The sequence below is a fragment of the Leptonotus elevatus genome, chromosome 4, assembly GCF_054856555.1.
Source record: "Leptonotus elevatus isolate MCC_2025b chromosome 4, RoL_Lele_1.0, whole genome shotgun sequence".
In the NCBI taxonomy this organism is placed as follows: domain Eukaryota; kingdom Metazoa; phylum Chordata; class Actinopteri; order Syngnathiformes; family Syngnathidae; genus Leptonotus; species Leptonotus elevatus.
The window spans coordinates 9,431,335-9,450,541 of NC_141242.1; the positions used below are offsets into that span (position 1 = coordinate 9,431,335).

A 19,207-nucleotide genomic window follows, 5' to 3' on the forward strand; every position below is an offset into this window, starting at 1 on the left:
GCTTGCCACGTTGTTGCCTGTCTCCTCCCACCATGCGCCACGATAAGGGATTTCCTGTACTCCGGTTGTTGTTCTTTTTATTTTTTTCTACCAGTCTCTCCCTGGTCAAAACGTAAGGTGATTTTCTGTTCAGACCTTTGAGAACAAATAAACTGGACTTCCTGACGAACAGACCCCAACATGTCAAGATGGGCACCTCCATATCCTCCACCATTGTTCTCAACACCGGTGTTCCCCAGGGCTGTGTTTTGAGTCCAGTCCCATATACGCTGTACACCCATGATTGTATTGCCGCCCATGACTCCAACACCCTCATTAAATTTGCGGATGATACAACCATTGTTGGAAAAATCTGCAATGACGATGAAGCACCATACAGGGAGGGAGGGGGTCCGAGCACTGCCAGCTTGGTATAGCGACCACCACCTCAACCTCAACACCAAGAAGACAAAAGAACTCATCATCGACTTCCGTAAGACAAAGACCACATCACACACAGGCTCGCCACTCGAGATCCACTCGAGCCGGCTCTTCCATCGGGCCACAAAGATCCGCAGTGACTCACTCCGCCCACCCAGGACACATACACTTCTCGAACCTCCCTTCCGGTAGACTCATGAGTCATGAGAACCCGCACCAACAGGCTGTAGAACGGTTTCATGCCCATGGCTGTGAAGAGACAATCAGCATATGCACAAAGCCAACTACTCTGCAGCTTAACGGACGACTTTATTACTTTATTTACTTTATTATTACTTTATTGCCTCTTTTACAATTTTAGTATTCATTTATTTTTATGACTATTATTTATCGGGTTAATTATGTCACTCGTTGCTGCTATTGAGATGCAACCAAAGGAAATTTTGTTGTATTTTACAATGACAATAAAGCTTCTTATCTAACGCTTTGCTCCTGTTTCTCTGCATCGTGTGTCCTGGCCTTGTTTTTGTCTCACGGCACCTAACAGTAGGGATGGCAGAAATGGAACATTAAAACGATCAAATCAATTGAAACGGTTAATTCACAAAAATAATCGATCTTTTGGAACGTTCGAAACATCTTCCCACAGCGACATCTGGTGGCCAAGTGTCAACTATTACAATCAAACAGTAGATCAGTGTTGCCAGCTCCCCAGTACGGAAACTAGGGGTCGGCGTGGCTCGGTAGCAGAGTGGTCGCCTCCCAACCCAGAAGTTGTGAGTTTGATCCCATGACATTGTAATCCGGTTGTTGAAGTATCCTTGAGCAAGATACTGAACCCCCAGTTGCTCCGGATGCTGCGTCATCACCAGGTGAATGAGTAGTCGAATGTAAAGCGCTTTGAGGGCCTTGTAAGGTGGAAAAGTGCTATAAAAATTAAGTAAGGAAACTAACTATTGGCTGTCTGTCATCTTCTAATTTACACAATTGGAAATTGAGCTATAACTGTAATGGACGCCATAAAAGAGAGTACTAATATGGGAAACAAAAACCAGGATTATTTCATAGCATGGCCATTGATTCCCAACCATCAGGTCACGTGCACCAAGGAAATTCGCCAATGTCACTCACTTTAATGAAAAAGTAATTATTTACTACATTGTCACCTGCCTATCTTTAGGTATCCATTCGAGTGTTGCTGACACATCTCTGAGGCACCCGCACATGTTTGATAGAGGGCCCTAGGACGGACTGTGAACCTCCCATCCTGGAAGCACGACTTCCGGTACCCCTGTAATGACGTTGTAAGGACAGTAGAGGTCGACAGCAGACCATTAAAAGAACCTGTGTTAGTATAATAATGGTTTCTATCCCTGAACAAATTGAGCTATTATAGCAAATTAAATGTATGAAGAACGTAAAGTCGTAGGACGCGTCACAACTGTAAAAGAAACAACAATAAATAGAAAGTGGTTTTAAGGGAAATACAACCAGAAGAAAGACATGGAAATCAATTAACTCAACTGAACACAACTCAACTCATAGGTTAAATAATTGTGTACTGCTGGGCCAAAGGTGGCACTAATTGCTTACTAGTGGAAACAATGTTACTAAGACACAACCATTCTACTTGTACGCCCTAATCGCTCTACTCATGCCTTGAATTGTCCAGTAACCAGTGAAGACAACGGTTCTCGACGATAGGAATCCATCCCCGCCGGTTCCCAAATCCACTACGCTTTTTCCTCCCCGCCACCTTATCCGGATCACTATGCGTGTGCGTATGGTGCGCGCGTGCGTGTGTGCGAGTGAGAGAAGCCGACTCTTGTTTACAGCAGAGATTCCACGGAAGGGCCCACTAACACACACACGCACACTCACGCCGTGGGATTTTAGCAGCTGCAACGTGGACTTTGTTTTTCTCTCGCTCTCGACGACGAAAGAAGGAAAAAAGACGTCGGTGGTGGAAATAGACGCGTGCGTACCCCACGCTTTTCAGCCCCATTCTGCTGTTGCGTGGCACATTTAACCCGAGCCCACCCATTGGCACGACCACGACGGGCATTAAACACCGGAGCTGCTCGCTTGGCTTCCCGGCGTCAAGACACCCACCAGGCGGGCTTCATTCATTTTTTTTTGACCCTCAGTATCACCACGCAGCCGCCACCCTTCTTCTGTCTCGTTTTGGGTGTTTTTTCTTCTTCTTTTTTTTGCTCCACGCGTCCACGCGAGAGGCTTTCACGCCTGCTGATGATGAGGATGGTAGGGATGAGGGTTGAATTGAAGTGCTGATATATTGTGGATTTGAAACCCATTCTGAGGCCTTGTTGTTGTTATTGGAAGGAGAAGACATGGAGACTGAAGACGGGGATTACCATCATCGTGTTGCTGCTCCGATAGCGGGCAGTGCACTTTTGAGGAAATAATACTTAGTACATATACATATTTTTTTTGCATATGTTAATTTTAATTCAATTTAAATTTAATTTTTTTTGATATTTTTATTTAAAATCCCATTGGACGAGGAGCCAGCACAGCCATTTGGACTACCGTTTTTTCCCCCCCAATCGTTCCGGAGCCTTGTTGTATATTCCAGCATCCCATTGGATTTATCTTTATTATTGTGATTTTTTTATTTTTATTTTTAAGAAAAGGAAATAAGGATCATGAAAGCTGAGAAACTACTAATGGGCAGCAGCACTGTCTTGTTTTGGGCTGTGTTGACGACCCTTTCCACCATATGCATATATGGCGAGAGTAAGTGTCTTTTTTTTCCCTCAGTATTTTTCATTTAATTTTAATGTTCTTTTCAATTTAACACAAGTGAGTAAGCATGATCGAGGAAACACCTTTTTAATGAAAGGGAACATCTTCAATAGAATATAAACATAGGCATAAAAGTAATAGTATTATTATCATTATTCACAACATCATTATTGTTATGATAAATGGAAAAACGTGACGTTAAATTAAGATTGGCTGGCCATATGGTGCGTTCAAAACCCCGCGCGATTGTGGCAAAATTGTGCTTCACCGTGCGCAAGGTCGCCTGCATTTCGCTAGCGGTTTGTCACTGTTATCATCATGATGATTATGTGATGGTTATTATTTGAAATAGTCACGGCAGAAGGACACACCTTAGTTGTCAAAAAAAAGCCCAGGATGACTCTGCAGCGTGGAGCTGAAGGTTACTACTCGGACCATGTGGCCATTTTTGCTGCGTTTAGTGACACACATCTGATCTCATAGTCACACATCGACTAGATGGCTTTATGAACAGAATCTGCTTTTTTATCAACACCAGATGACGTTTTATGGCAACAACATGGGGCATTCTTATCACCAAAGGGAAGTGCATCATTTCCTTTTTTGGGTGAAAATAAAATTGGAATAATTGATCATCTAACCGCCCCCCCCCCCCCCCCCCAGCCAAAGAAAGATTAGGGAAAATAAAACATTACTGTACTCCGCAGTCTCCACGTCGCTGCATCGGCCCTAAATCTTTTATAACTTGGATGTAGACCACAGCGCTTGGTCACTCATGAGTCGAGCAAATTTGTCATTTGACAACGGTGTTATATGTTGTAAGTCATTATGATGCCCCGTGATTGGCTGTTGGCCAGTCAACGGTGCTGCCTTCCACTTTGCCGAAACAACCCTTAGACACCTACAGTAATCTCTGGGACCTTCATTGTCCGCCATCGGTGTTGTAAATTGCCCGTGATTGGCTGGCGAGTAGTCCACGGTTTTGTCTGGCTTTTTGTTTTCATGGCAGTATTACGCTCCACAGTCTCCACTTTGCTGCAGCGGCCCTCAGACTCCACTTGAGTAAAATTTGGTAAAAACGGCAGACCTCACTATTTTCCTCAATCTTCTCCAGGTTGTTTGTTTACGTCTTGTTTTTTTCCGCGCGATGGATTCTGAGTAGCTCAATTGATCTTTTGGTATCTTTTAGTGGGAAAATATATTTACTTGGCGACAGGGGTTCAAATGCAGCATTTTTTTAACTTTATTTTCCCACTCTGCTCGTTTCTTTAATGTGCGCATTCCGGTTAAATTGAATTAATCACCCTTTCATCTCCGACCGCCGTCAACTTTCCTCGCCGCGGCAAAAAGAAGCCTATGACCGGCAATCACTGACAAGAACTTGGAAATAGAACATGCAAAAATAACCACTGGTTAAAACAGACGTGTTTTTCTTGATTGTGTGCGCGCGTGAAGCCTTGAATTGTTTTTTTTTTGCTGTTCACACCTCTACTATTAGTTGCTATTAAATCGATGGCTGCCCGTGTTTGACCAATAGCGTTTTGGGGTCATTGGAGCACAGGCGTCCTCTTGTCGTTTTTTTTCCGTGAAGCACCCCAGTGTTCCCCGCTCAATTATTTATGAAAGGGATATGTTGCTCCGGAAAAACTAGAATGATTGTTGAAATTGTCACAAGGCGGTTAGCACGTGGCTGCTGTTGGCCTTAATGAGGGCTCCGATATCGGTGACTTGTCTTGACTTGAAAGGCGCAAAAGAGTTCAAATGGGCTGCTTTCATGTCTTCGTATGTCAGATGCTCGGTAAGCCGCTACACTATCCTGACGATGTACAGGTGCATGTCAGTAAATGAGAATGCGGTGGAAAATGTCATTGTGTTCAGTCGTTCGCTTTCAAAAAGTGGAATTTGCATATGAGAGTCACGACACAGTGTGAAATATTTCATGTGTAATCTTTTTGTTTATTTATTGTTGACAGCTAACAAAAAAAAATCACATTCTCAGGAAATTAGGTTACTAAGGAACAAACAAAAATGATTTTCAAAGAAGATTTTCAAAATAATGTATCTGTAAAAGTACGACTTTCACTACTTATGATTGAAATAAATTGGCTTTTCCAAGACGCAGTGTCGTCACAGATGTTTGTTTTTTTATCCTATCCATCATTATTTGCTGACAAACTCAACTACTTCCTGTTTTTCTACTCAGACCAAAATCCCTGTCTTATATAAACATCTTGTTTTGTCGCCATCTGTTGGAATCATGATGTTGAAGCGTGTGCTGCGCGGTGGCTGATCAGCCATGGACGGCGCAGCTGAAAAGCAAAAAACTGGTCCACAGGCGTCAAAAACATTGATGGCCGAAATGAAAAAAAAGTGCTGCATATGCACAACAAAAACAAGGAGGCGCCACCCTGTGGCGCGGTGCCACACTGCGGATTGTTACAAGAGGAGCTTCCTTTAGTCAGGCCTTAGCTGTGTTTCATGGATATTTTGCTCGGTCCCTTGACTATTCAAATTGATTGAAAATCCACGTGATGACCTCATTACCCCAGCTCAAAGTGTCCTTTAGTTTAGTTGTTGTCCTTTTCACTATCACGCCTATACACCACTGTTTTCACGCTGCTGCCCTTAATCTCCTCTTGGATGCAATTTAAAAACGAGCGAACCCCATTCATCGCCGTTTTTGTTTATTGTCCGCACGTCAGATTCCGTCTGATGCATTCAATACTGTGCGTTTTTTTTTGTAGTTCACCGCGCTATTATTCCGAAGTGCGAAACAAGCAAACGACGATTGTAGTGTGTGTTTGTGTGTGTTTGTGTGTGCGTGTATGTGCGCGGGCTCGTCGGTTGACGCCAAACGCTGTCCTCCCGGGCTGCCAGCTGAGCTTTTCAACGCTTAATTAAACACTTGATTTCAAGTGGAGCGTCCTCCCCGCTCGGGTTCGGCGCGTCCTCGCCGCCGCCTGCGGCAAATTGTGCAGGATGACTGCAAGCTCCTTCTCGTTATGTCGCTTGAAAGCCGAGCTGATGTCCGAGATGAGAAACATTCGCGTCGAAAAGTGTTTGGCAGAATGAAGGGAGACATGTTATGTATTTTTTCTTACATTTTAAAACATAATGCCCCGAGGATCAAGAATTATAGCACATATTTGATGCTAGCCTCGCTGTTTTGAGGGGGCAGTCTGGTCTCTGACTTTAACGAAGCAAGTGCAAAATAAAGTTGTATTTATTTGACTTTTCGAGTGAGGTTAGTTTGACAGAGAACTAAGTCAAAAATCGTATTTGCAATATGCAGTTATGTTAGGTTATTATAGTTTGGGAATTTTCATTTTAGTTACTTTTTATTTCGTTTTGTTATTTAAATTTAGTTCGTTTTAATTAGTTTTCAGGGTGGTTATTAGTTTTAGTTTTTTTAATGCTTAGATTTAGTTTAGTTTTAGTTAGTTTCAGTATTAGTTTTCGACTTTTCGTTTTATTTTTTTTATTTTTTAATGTGTATTACTTACACAGTATTTAACCCTTTATCGTAAAATGAAAACATCACTTCAGTGTGACACACTTTCAAACGTCTTTATTTCGGTTAATATTGAAATAAATGTACTTAAAATCACATTTAAAATCATCTCCACAGGCTCATGTATTAAATTAATTACCAAAGACTAAAACGGGGGACATTTTCACTATAATTATAGTTAGTTAGTTTTGTAAAAATAAAATGTAGTTTTAGTTAGTTTTCGTTTTTTAAAAAGCATTTTCTTTTTTATTTTATTTCGTTAACTGAAGTGTTTTTTGAATTTTCGTTTTTCCTTAGTTTTCGTTAAGTAAAATAACCTTGGTAGTCACATGGTGTTTGCGAAATCTGAGTTAAGCAGCAAAACCCACCCCCTTTTTATCCATCTCAAGGGGCGGCCATTTTGCCACTTGCTGTCGACTGAAAATGACATCACAGTTGTTCGACCCAATCATGGCTCAGCTTGCGAATGTCACACGAGCAAACTCAGAAAAGAGGTGAGTCGTGATTGGTCGACTGTGAAGTTATATCCAGTCAACAGCAAGTGGCAAAATGGCCGCCCCCTTGGGTGGATTTTGCTGCTTAATTCATATTCCGCAAGCAAAATATGAATCAGTCAATGGTCATGTACTTCCATCCTACAAATCCTTGTAATCGACCGTGTATGAAGTCGTGATCGAGTATGACGTGGAAATATTTGACACGCATGCCGGCCTTCCCGACAGATGGAGGATATTTGCCGTGCCTGCGAGTGTCACGTTACTGTTTTGGGTTGCGGTGCGGGCCCCACGCCGCACAACCCCCACCCAGTGTTTGAAGTGAGGTCCGCTGAGGGGAAGTGGCCCAACAGACGCCGCGGCGGTCAGATGACTTCCAGTATGCCGAGGATTACGGCCATCTGATGTGGCAGGTGCTGATGGGACGGGAACGGTACCCCATGACGTTCCCGCTACGCGTCCACGTCTTGGCTTTTGTACTCTTTTCAAAACACTTCCTGCATTCTTTTGTGCTTGTGTAACGCGCTGACGTCACAGCTAACGCTTTTTGGGAAGGGGGGGGGGGGGGTGTCAAACTAATTTTTACTCCGGGCAACATTCTGGTTTCCCTCTTCTCTGGTATTGACAATTTTGCCCATAATTTATTTATTCTTTTTACGTGAAGTGTGCAATCTTTATTTTTTATTTTTTTACTGACATAATTAAATAGAATTAAATGAATCCTCCCACTTTCTCAGTGCAGCAATATTATTAGTTGTTGATGATTGTTGTTGTGAGATGCCCAAAAAAAAGCGAACGGCTGTCCTTGAACTCAACATGGCGCGAGAGAAGAATGCGGCTCCTGATCTCGCTGCACTTTACAGCTCCATGCCCGGCGAAGGATGCAATTATGTGTTTACCCAGAATGCTCTGTGTCAGCGGCGTGATGATAAACAGTGCAAAAAAACAACAACACACATTTGCTGTCCCAGAGTCTATATTTGACGCTGGCGACGTCGGCCGCTGTAAGGGATGCTAATTTAGTTTAAAAATAGCCCCCCCCCCCCCCCCCCCCGTTTAAACAATTCAAATCAGATTAGGAGGCTATTAAGCTTGCTTTCGATTAGCGTGCGGGGGTTGCAAAAGGTTTGAGCTTGTGATGGGCACCGGAGTTTGGAGGAGGGGCTAAAGATGGGATGCATTCAAGTTCTTCTGGTTTATGTCAATGGGTGAAAGTGAGGAATGGGTACTTCATTGATTTTGTTTCATTACAACTTTTCCTGCTAACTTTTTTTTTTTTTGGGTGATATCGGCTGTGTGAAAGGTGGAGTTACTGTTTGACCATTCAAGCCACACACTTTGATGGAATTTGTTTCATTATTATAAAAGTTTTTGATTTATCATCAGTTTGTATTTTGTTTAGGATTTTGTTGTATCAATTCAGTTAGTTTTAATTCGTTTTTAAAGCAAGTTTTGTTAGTTTAGATTTTTTCCAAAATGTTTAATGTTAGTTTAGTATTTTACTAGTTTTAGTATTAGTTTGAGTTTTTTTTCCATTTCAATGTATGGAGTATTTGGCGCGTGCAAGACGAAACAAAAAAAGTCACGATATGTAATGAAGTAAACGATTATTTTTATAATTTTTTTTATTTAAGACTGTTAGTTTTATAAACGTAAGATGTAGTTTTAGTTAGTTTTAATTATTTCCAAAAGCATTGTCATTTTTAATTTCATTGCGTTCACGAAGATGATTTCTCACTTTTTGATGTAGTTATTTTGTAATTTTTTATTAACTTGAACTGTATTAACTGGTCAAAAAAATGTGTTTTTTTCTTTTTCTTTTTTAAAGCTCATTATTTGGAAGGGAAAAAAGTACAAAACTAGTTTTAAATAATGCCAGCCATTTCCTTTTGTACTTTGAGTGAAGGAGGCAAAAATTGATTCAACCTGCCGGCGGCCATCACAAACGCCGGTAGCTTAAATTTCAGCCTCTTCCATCCGTTTCATGGAAATGATTGGAATTCCTGGTGGTTAACCTGGCTAATGAGACGGGGTGGGGGTTGGGGAGGGGGTGTTAGCTTCCATTCTTCTTCTCCATCCTTTCATTTTAGGATTCCATTTCATTGATTCCAACTGTAATATTACCACTTTTTCCCAATTAACTGGAGGAATCCTCTTAATATGAAAACTTTTTACTTCTCACATTACAAGTTCATTCTTGTTCCTGTTGTGTTTTCTCTTTTGTAACTATGTAAAGAAATGGCCCCATTGCTCATATGGATTAAGTTACATCAGACAGCACGACAGATTTACATCCACATACTGGAAACAGTGCAACCAAAGAAAATGGACTCTTTAGTTCTTTATATTTTAAATGCTTCTGATAGTGTTTGGGCCAGAAGGCGTCACCAGCCCTGACGGCCCATCAATGCCCAGTGCAGACCCTCCAGTTGCTCCAGACTGCCCCCCCACCCCCGCCCCCCCAGATTGTAATAATAATGGCCTCATCAGGAAGTAGTGGGAGAGAGTTTCTCTTTTTACTAACAAACAAATTAGCCTTTGTGTGTGAGAGGCTCCATCCCCTCCCTTTCTCGCGGAAAACTGTAAAAGAAACTAGAGAAGGGGAGCCCGAGGCCTCGGGTTTGATTGCAGGGAATAAATCGGACTCTATTTTGCTTTGTATGGCTGCAGTTGATCTGGAATTACAACCTCGTTCAGCTCATTCAGGGACTTTTTGCGTGCAGATAAACGGACCTTATGTTTACGGCGGCGCCGTGTGTTTTGACTTGATGGCGCAGTGAGGTCCAGTTGATCTACTGGGACACGCACACATTGTGACATTGTGCGGCAGTTAAGCCTCTGTAAGAACATAACAGGTTTAAGCATGCGTCGCCGCCTGTTGAGCGCCGACCTTTGACGTGAGGCAAAATAACCTGAAGAGCGAAAATGCTTACTAGGTCTTTGGCGGAAAAAATCAATAAAAATTATTTTTTTGCTTCATTTTCTTTCATTTTTGAATAAATACATTAAGAAAACAGATGCAAATAGCATAGCTCATGTCTTGTATTTTTATTTTTATTTTTATTTTTAGCTTTAATAATCGAATTTAGGTAGACTGTACAAATATTTTGTTATTGTCGAAATAGTTATTTCTTTTTTATTTCTACATGATGGATTTCAGTCCTTGTGGGGTTGGTCTGGAACATCATCCCAGCGATGGACTCTCTAATGCCCTCCTATGTGGGAAAGGCGAGCCACAGTTTCCGATGTTCTGCCTCTCCCCTGCCAAAACTTCCAGTAAAAGCCAATTACGTTATGAGAAAATGGCTCTGCGTTAATTCCCGCGTTGTAATCGATAGGGCCAATGAAAGGGACAGTCACTTGACGTCCATAATGAATGCCGTCTTTATTGTTAACATTTTTGTGTGAGCGAGTGTTTGCGGGACGCCTCCAGGCACGGTTGGTGTCAAGTGACGATAAGTGACTCGGGTCTACTTGACGTCCGAAATGATGAACTGCCCGATGCTGCCAGTGCTTCGACCGGGAATAATACGGGAATAATCAGTTCACTCAATCATTCAGACGTCTAGCTTTTTCAATGCAGAGGATCAGAAACGTACTCCAATCTAACCCAAGATATGCCATTGTCAAACTATTTCTTTGATGAAATATGTTTCTATATAAACAGTAGGCAAATTCAACAATTCAACCACGCCCCCCCACCCCAATTGATACTACTTGTAAACAAAATTGTGTTGTGTAATACATAAATAATTGTTAACATTCTTGTTCTGTTTTATTTATTTTTAGTAAGTTACAATGTCCCATCATTGTTGAGCTATTTTTAGAACAGACCCGTGGGCTGTAACTAGTAACTAGTACCCGATGTCAAGATATATTATACTTACTTGACACTGTGCTACTTTCCTATTTAGGCAAGCCATTGGCAAGAGCACAAAACTGCAAAAAGATGAGAAGATTTCCATTACGGCTTGACCGATTATTGGCAAGACCGATTATCGGTGCCGATATACTGCATTTTGACGAATAACGGTATCGGCCTGTTTTAATAATCTGAGTGATAATGGCTCAAATCAGGAAACTACTTATTTAAATTTTCAGAGATACTGTTGACTGTATTTACTTGTTTAAATGTTAATGTAACTTTTTAAGACATGCTGAATACTTGCTCCCTGAACTTTTTTTTTTTTACAATTTTAAATTTCAATAAATACTGCATGTGCTTAAAGACATTTCAATAAAGTTATGAATTGGAGTTTGTAACTTTTCAACTTTTGATGCCAATATTTCCCCTAACAATCGGCGTAGTATTGGTTTTGAAAGAACCATTATCGGTCGATCTCTAATTTCCATTGGCTTTTTAAAAATCTCCGTAAAGCACGTTGTGTTGCGTTTTCAACACACGGTACGATATGAAAAGTGCTGCATTAATAAAATTAATTTGGTTTGTCTTGACTAAAGTGCCTCACAATTTCTCTTTGCTAAAAATGCATTCTTAAAAACGTATGTTTTGGAACTGGTATAGATGAAATCCTTTTCGATGGCATTCGTCATGAGCTCGACCTGGGAAAGAATTTGTCCTTCACCATTCATTGACGCGTGTCCCTCCGTTTTTTATCGCAGTCTGCGGCCCCAGCATCGACATCCGGAACGACATCAGCGAGTTCAAGCGGCTGGAGAACTGCACGGTGGTGGAGGGCTACCTGCAGATCCTCCTCATCAAGACCAACAACAGCAAAACCAAGAACCAGGAAGTGTTCCGCTCGCTCAGCTTCCCCAAGCTGACCGTCATCACCGACTACCTGCTGCTGTTCCGCATCCCGGGCCTGGATAGCCTGAGCACGCTGTTCCCCAACCTGAGCGTCATCCGCGGACGTAACCTCTTCTACAACTACGCTCTGGTGATCTATGAGATGACCAGCCTGAAGGACATCGGCTTATACAACCTGAGGAACATCACGCGCGGGGCCATCCGGATCGAGAAGAACCCCGAGCTGTGTTACTTGGACTCTGTGGACTGGTCTCTCATCATGAACGCCGACTTCAACAACATCGTGAGTGGCAATAAGAAGGCCAAGGAGTGCGACAACGTCTGCCCGGGCATGATGGAGGACAACCTGCTGTCCTTCAATAACAAACAAGAGTACCGATGCTGGACCTCAAACAAGCGGCAGAAAGGTAAGCGCTACTGCCGCTTTTTGTTCTTTCCATCCCAGCAGACCGCAACGGACAAATCTCTCTGAGCCGCCCCGTGTTTTCCCTTCATTTCCGTCGTCCTCACCTTGCTAGTGCAAACATCTGCGCTCTGTTCATTATAGGCACTCCTCGTTCCTTCGGATCCAGCTATTTATGGAGCGCAGCGGTATAGAGATGCAGGTATTAGAGAGGCCTCCGCTGCTCTGCCAAGAAACCAGCTAGTTTACCTGTCTGGACCTTGTCAGTTAAATATTTGCCTTAGGGCCTTTTTTTTTTCTTCCTTTTTTTACGATTTGTGAAAGAGGGCATATTGAAGCATGCCGTGGAGGGTCATCCCTGTTTTAACTCTCATCCAGTGGTCGCGTCATGTGTTCAGAGGAGGGTCATATGACTTGAAGAAGAAACCCCCCAGAAAGTAGTAATTGGTGTGAAGTAAGATTGTTGAAGTGTAGCTTTGTATATCAAGGAGGAGCTAAGTTTAGCTTGGGTAATTAGCATTTAGCAATTAAGCGTTATTAGTCTGTCAGTACTGACAGAAGTGAGTTTTTCAGTGTAATCGTCACTACGCAGGTCAAGTATCAACGGCCCTCTCTGTTAGAAAGCCCACATTGTTGAATTATTAGCCGTTGTTAGCGTTTTGTTTAATGATTGCGTTTTCTATTTTGAGCGGCCATTAAATGCAGCTGGCAAGTAGCTGTGTTTTCCTTTGCTTCTCTCAAGCAGTTAGCGTTCCCTCATGCCGTAAAACTTCACAGTTACAGATATATGCCTATATTGCCGACATGCCTACATTCTTATTCGTTTCTTATTGTGTGTCGAAGCCAAAAGGTGAGTTTAATCTCTTAGGATGCCCGTGGCAAGTGTTTATTGTACATTGTAGCATACCTGTTTGCTCGCGTGTGATGTCGCGCCAGTTTATGCTAGTTGCTAGTATTGGCTAGTATGCTAACTAATTTAATGATGTGTTTCATGTGGATTTTTTACATTGCGTTTGGTTATTATTCAACTACTGAATACCGTTTTGTATCCTAGACCAGGGATCGCCAATATTTTTAAAACTATGATCTACTTACCTACCAGTTTGATACACACTTCTGAAATAACATATTTGCTCAACTATAAGCTCTATATGTTGTTATTAATAACAAGTGATATTCATTACGAAACTGATGTTAATGATTTCTCATTATTTAGGAAATATGCAGTACATTATTTTTTATGAATCTCTCCAAGTGTTTACGGTTTCACTTCGACAACATTCCTAGAAAATCCTCTACCATCACTGGTGAGCTCATTTTAGAACAGGTCCCCGGGGCTACTCATGTGGTCCTTGGGGGATAATGTTGCCGATGACCTAGACAGGTCGACGATGTTAAATTGTCAAGCTTTTGTCCACGTTATCTAATGTAGGCGGAGCATGGCATCAAAGGTTGATGAGGATTTTCAGGAATACTTTGAAAGTTAGAAAAAAAATCACCTAATGGAGTGCACATGTACATCATAACAGGGCAGATGAAAGAGTCTTAGTCTTAGTCTCAGTAAGTCAGCCATTTTGGGAATTCACACAAATGAACCCCAATCGGAACTTCCAGAAGCATGTATCCCGGATAAATGGGCGATGCGACATTCCCAAGATCTTTTGCCTTTGGCCTCTAATGTGGGAGGAGCTTAGACACTCATTTGAAAGATTGCTGTAGCGGAGTCCTCAGCATATTATGTTTCTCTTCCTCGGCTTGCTTCCTTTGGCCACCCATGCACTGTTCACAACATTGTCTTCCAGAGGTCGTGGTCAGCGATGATTATTCAAGCGTACGGGGGAGGTCACGCACTTTATTGTTGCGCTATAAAGAGGCCAATGATGGGTTTTCGTCGGGGGTCCCTCATTCTAGTTTCCAAAGCCTTTATATGCTAAATAGTCAGTGTCACAAGAATCTCACTCAAGAGTTTGGTGGATGAAGTCTTAATATCTCATATCACAAAGATAAATCATGTAGAAATTCATTGAGAAATGTTTTTTTTTCTCCAACTTCTCTCTACCTTTCAGCTCCTTTTGTCCGCATGTAATGGTGGGAAAATGTTTCCTCCGCGCAGCCCCCCCCCCCCCCCCCAGAACAAGCAGTGGAAATAAAGCTAGCGACCTTTCTCTACTGACTTCTCCTTCTGCTTCCTGATGGACTTTATTGTGCTTTCAGTTGATTTGTGAACGTGCTTGGCTGACCCTTGTGCTGCCATCGATTGTTATGATCCATAAACCGCCGGGCAATGGAATTAAAAGATTTACGTTGCTTGGAAATAGATGTCGTTTGAGGCTTTTCCGCTATCTACAAACGGCTACCATGCTGTCAATGGCTCCATTGAGTTAATGTGACCTTGGAGCCCCGGCGGTTTCTCCCGTGCGGGAGGTGCGCCTGTGCTGTTATATGGCGAAAACCCTCTGTTGTTCTGTCACGCTGGAGGATGTTTTCAAGCATTCTCAGAGGCCCGGGCCGAGGTCAGGCTAAACACATTCATCTAGAGGGGTCTTGAAGTCTCAAGGCTGCAGATAAAGGCACGAGGGAGGGACACTGTGGGAAAATAAGAAGCGGCCGTCGGACAGACGGCAGCTTGACCGTAGCAGCAACAGAGTAATATTGTCGTGTTACAGGCTTGCATGACTTTATTTGTTTCCCAACGAAGTATGTGGAGACTTTACTTTGAAGGGGTCATTTTACATTTATCTATATGCGGTCCACTAAAACAGCAGTTCCCAAATGGATGTAAGAGCACCCCTGGGCGTACGTGAAGGCACTTCAGGGGGGTACATGAGATTTCAAAATATCTTTTAAAAGTATATGTCAATATTTCTAAAAATATATTTTCTATTCAGTAGGCAATTGAATTTCAGTGTCCTAAAAACCCAGCATTTCCCCCATACAAGAATGGTTCGACCCAACTTGTCATTTGCCACCTGTCAATCACTTGAAAACTTTATTTAAAATTCAGTTAATTATTTATTATTTTATTTATATTCTGTGCACAAATCTTTATTTATAATTACATTATCTATGTTTTTTTTTTTTGTTACATATTTTTTATTTCCAAATAGTTCAAAAGACCACATAAATACAAGTAGAGTTCCAAAGTTTAATAATAAATCAGACAATGATAGTACAGCACGGTAAAAAAAAAAAAATTCCAATCAGGTTGGCTGAAAAAATATTTCACAGGCGGTACATCACTGAAAAAAGGTTGCGAACCACTGCACTAAAAAAATGGACGGAGGACCACAAATGGACCCCGAGCCTTAGTTTGGACACCAGCGACTTAGAGAAATGAACGCAAGAATCGGGAGGACAAGAAAACTTCACAAAGTACGGAGCCAGATTTGTGCACACACATAAATTAATTACGTAACTGGTTTGGTCTGTAACGTAAGGAAAATCGGCAAGAATGTTGATAATTGTTTTCCAAAGTCAAAACAATTGTTTCATAATCGGATAATCAGTCTGCTTTCATGGAGGACTACAGAAATCGGACAATATTTACTGTTGAGGAGTCGAAATTCTCAGCATTTGAGCGAAAAGAAACCTAAACAATCCCCGGATTATAAAAATAATTATCGATTCATTTGATAATAGTCATCGAGTAATGGTTGCACCTCTACACCTGTCAGTTAGTGAAACGGACTTGGAAAGGGCCAAGAAGAAACCAAGTGGTAGGCGGGATTATGTAAATGAGCCCTACTCTTACACCACCATTTGGAACAACTCATTCACAGGCTCACGAAAGATATACCGAGTTGTGTAGTTTTACACTAGTTAGGAAAGCGCACCAGATACTCAAATGAAATGAATGAAGATGCCCTCTTTAAAGTGAATTCCATGTCACATGTGTAAGGTGGAAAAACAGTTGAAGATTGCTCGGAGCAGTTGCTTTAAAGACTTCATGTAATGGCCGTCTCCTTCCTGCGCACGCACACGCACCGACATAATTGGCTTATTTTTCTCCAGTGCAGATGTTCCTTCAAGGGCATGCAGCGGTTTTCCTCGTCAATACGGCCCAGCCTCCTCTTTAATTACACTCCATGAGGCGAGGGAGCCTGTTGTCTGCCTGCAGCGCACCGCCGTAACCCTCCGGGCCCTCCGCGTCTTGTTCACGATCTGCCCGCCACATGTTTGTCCACTCGCCAGACAACATGACACTTTGCATAACGGCGGTGGACACAATAAGGCGGCTTTATGCTCCATCGGGGCGGCCGACCTAAGCGGAAGCGGGAGCGGTAGTGGGAGTGGGAGTGAGGCTGTGACTGACGAGCCGTGTGAAAAAGCGGCTCAGAGGGGGGGAAATGTCAGACAAATGTCAAGTATACCAGCTCGAGAATAAGATCTCGCCAAAGTGAAGCAATCGGAGGAGTGGAAACAGCAGTAGAATAAATTATCGCTTATCATTGTGCTCGTCAGACGTTGAAAAGAAAAACAAAAGTTGCGCATGTTAAAATAAAAGTAAAGGGGAAAATGTGCAGGTAAACATAACATTAGATTAAAAACCTCAAAAGTTGCACAGGTAAAAAATAAGAAACTCCAAAACAAGGTTTCCGCGGCTCATTAAAAACATTGACGATTATTAAATGGATTTTGCTGAAATTAAGGTCTTGCATGGCATTAAAATGCATTAAATACAATGTCCAGAGACATTAAAAAAATAAAAATACAATTGTTATTCATGCTTTATTCACTGAAACACAATTTAGCAATGATAAATGTTCGGGACGTTCTATACCACTTTTTTTTAGACCGATACTCAATTCTTCAGTACTCACCAATTCTGATAACAAGGGCTGATACCATTAGTACTTATGATACATACAATTTCCCCAAAACAGTGACAGATAATAAAAAAAAGACATATATATCCCAACTACAGCAAATTTCCTTAAAATTTAATGAAATTAATGGCAATTATATTTTTTTCAATTTGTTCATAAGTCATTTTGCATAGAGCACACAATAAAATATATATTTTTTAAATGAGATAAAACGAATAATCCAGTGGCCAGAAAAAAAGCAGCAAATGTAAACGAGGCAATTAAACACTGTGAAGTTACGCGAGCTATACACGTATGTAACGCGCATCGAACCACAGATATGGATGATATTACTCACAACGAGAGTATTTACTTATTCTCAGTAACGCACACCGAAATGGCGCTGCCGGAAGTGATGAAATGAACAAGTGTTACCTCATAAGGAGACAACACAGGAAACGAACGAGACGGAACAAAACTTTCGTTCCCCCCCCAGTTCTTCCTGACCGAAAAATGGCTACAAGAGCGCGGGCTAATACTAGTATCGATATCCGTTGCGAGTACCTGGTATTGCCCGTCTCTAATCATTTTTAATTTACAATAAACAAAATGGCCCGGAGTCCATAAGTTGCTTCATGTTCCAAACACAAATTGCTCGAAATTTGAAAAGAAAAGTGTACTTCTTTTTGTCACCAATGTGCAACATGCAACACTAATGCCATCTAGTGGCAGAACATTACCGCAACACAAATCTACGACTCAATGTTTCACTCTCCTGTAAAGTGTTTAGTACATCATTTTGACTTCAAATAACTTAAAACATTCTTTATTGGGATTATACAAGTCTTTAAAAGGATCTACAATCAAAATAATCGACTGCGTTTAGCTTTCATTTAAAAGAAAAAAAATACATGCTGGGAGGAGTAAAAAAAAAACCTGCCTTAGAGTAAACCATCACTCCCCTCCCCGTATCTGCGCTTGTCCTTGTCAGTCTCTCCTCTGCCGCTTCCTGCTTTCCTCCACGCCGCTTATCGAGAGCTGTTAACATCTCCGCCTGTCAGATAGCGCTTGTCCGAGCCCTCCTCTCATCACTGCGGCGCCGGCCAACTGGCTTGTTTGCTCAGGCCTCGGATCCTCTGACATTACACGCTGTTTGCTTGGAGTTTGTAGGGGGGGTGGGGGTGGTCCCGTGACTAAAAAGTGTCTGGCCTGCTTCAAACAGCCCCCACAGGTCTTGTGTTTGCCTCAGACGGGCCGGCAAATGAGCCCAAAGCCACATTGTCGGGAGGTCGTTCACAATTAGACAGGCAGCAGAACCTCTTCACACATTTTAGGACCCAGGGGTCCCCAATTGAAAGTTTAGACAACTTACGGAAACTTTCTTCGGGGCGAAGTCTAGAACTTGAAAATATATACACGACAGGTCATTTATTGTAATAGTTCATTTCAATAAGACTGACCATTAATAAAGATTTGTGATTAAAACAAATGTATGTCAAATTATGTAAAACAGCGTACTGGACTACAGTTAGTATGCCTGCCTCACAGAGGTGTCCAAACTGCAGCCTGGGGGCTATTTGCGGCCCGACATCCACTTTCCGGCGGCCCCCCCAAAAAACATTTGACACATCCTGCTAAGCTAGTTAAAAAAAAATGGCGGAAGTGGGCAGAGTGAGAATGGAGTCACAAAAATAAGTGCCACTAATAAATGGGTTTATGTACTGTAAAGGTTTTCTAGATGCAAACAAATATTCACATCATTTTTCTCCAAAACACTGGTGAATAAATACATAATTAAATTTTAAAGGAGAAAAAAGAACTTCCACGTTCTGTTCTGTGTCAGGGTCCGATGTATGAACAATGATTCTAATGTAACTGTTTAAAAAAAAGCTACACTTTGTCTTGTTTTGGTTCCGAATGTGGAGATCGGATTTGGTCGCGATTTAGTGCAGGGGTGGATCAAGCCTGGTGAGATACAGGGCAGAAACCACCCAAAATCTAAAAAAATCCTAAACTTCTTGCCTTGTCACCTTTTAA

The 19,207-nt window shown here is 41.9% G+C and overlaps 1 protein-coding gene across 1 annotated transcript in view; it reads left to right on the forward strand.

Moving 5' to 3' along the window:
* The first annotated feature begins 2,212 nt into the window (after positions 1–2,212).
* The window catches only part of LOC147175436 (insulin-like growth factor 1 receptor), an 88,220-nt gene continuing 71,225 nt past the window's right edge, over positions 2,213–19,207 (forward strand). Inside the window, exons 1-2 of the mRNA XM_086072847.1 lie at positions 2,213–3,177; positions 11,815–12,369. Of these exons, the coding sequence (XP_085928973.1) occupies positions 3,087–3,177; positions 11,815–12,369 (646 nt within the window). The 5' untranslated portion in view covers positions 2,213–3,086. The remainder of the gene's footprint in view (positions 3,178–11,814; positions 12,370–19,207) is intronic.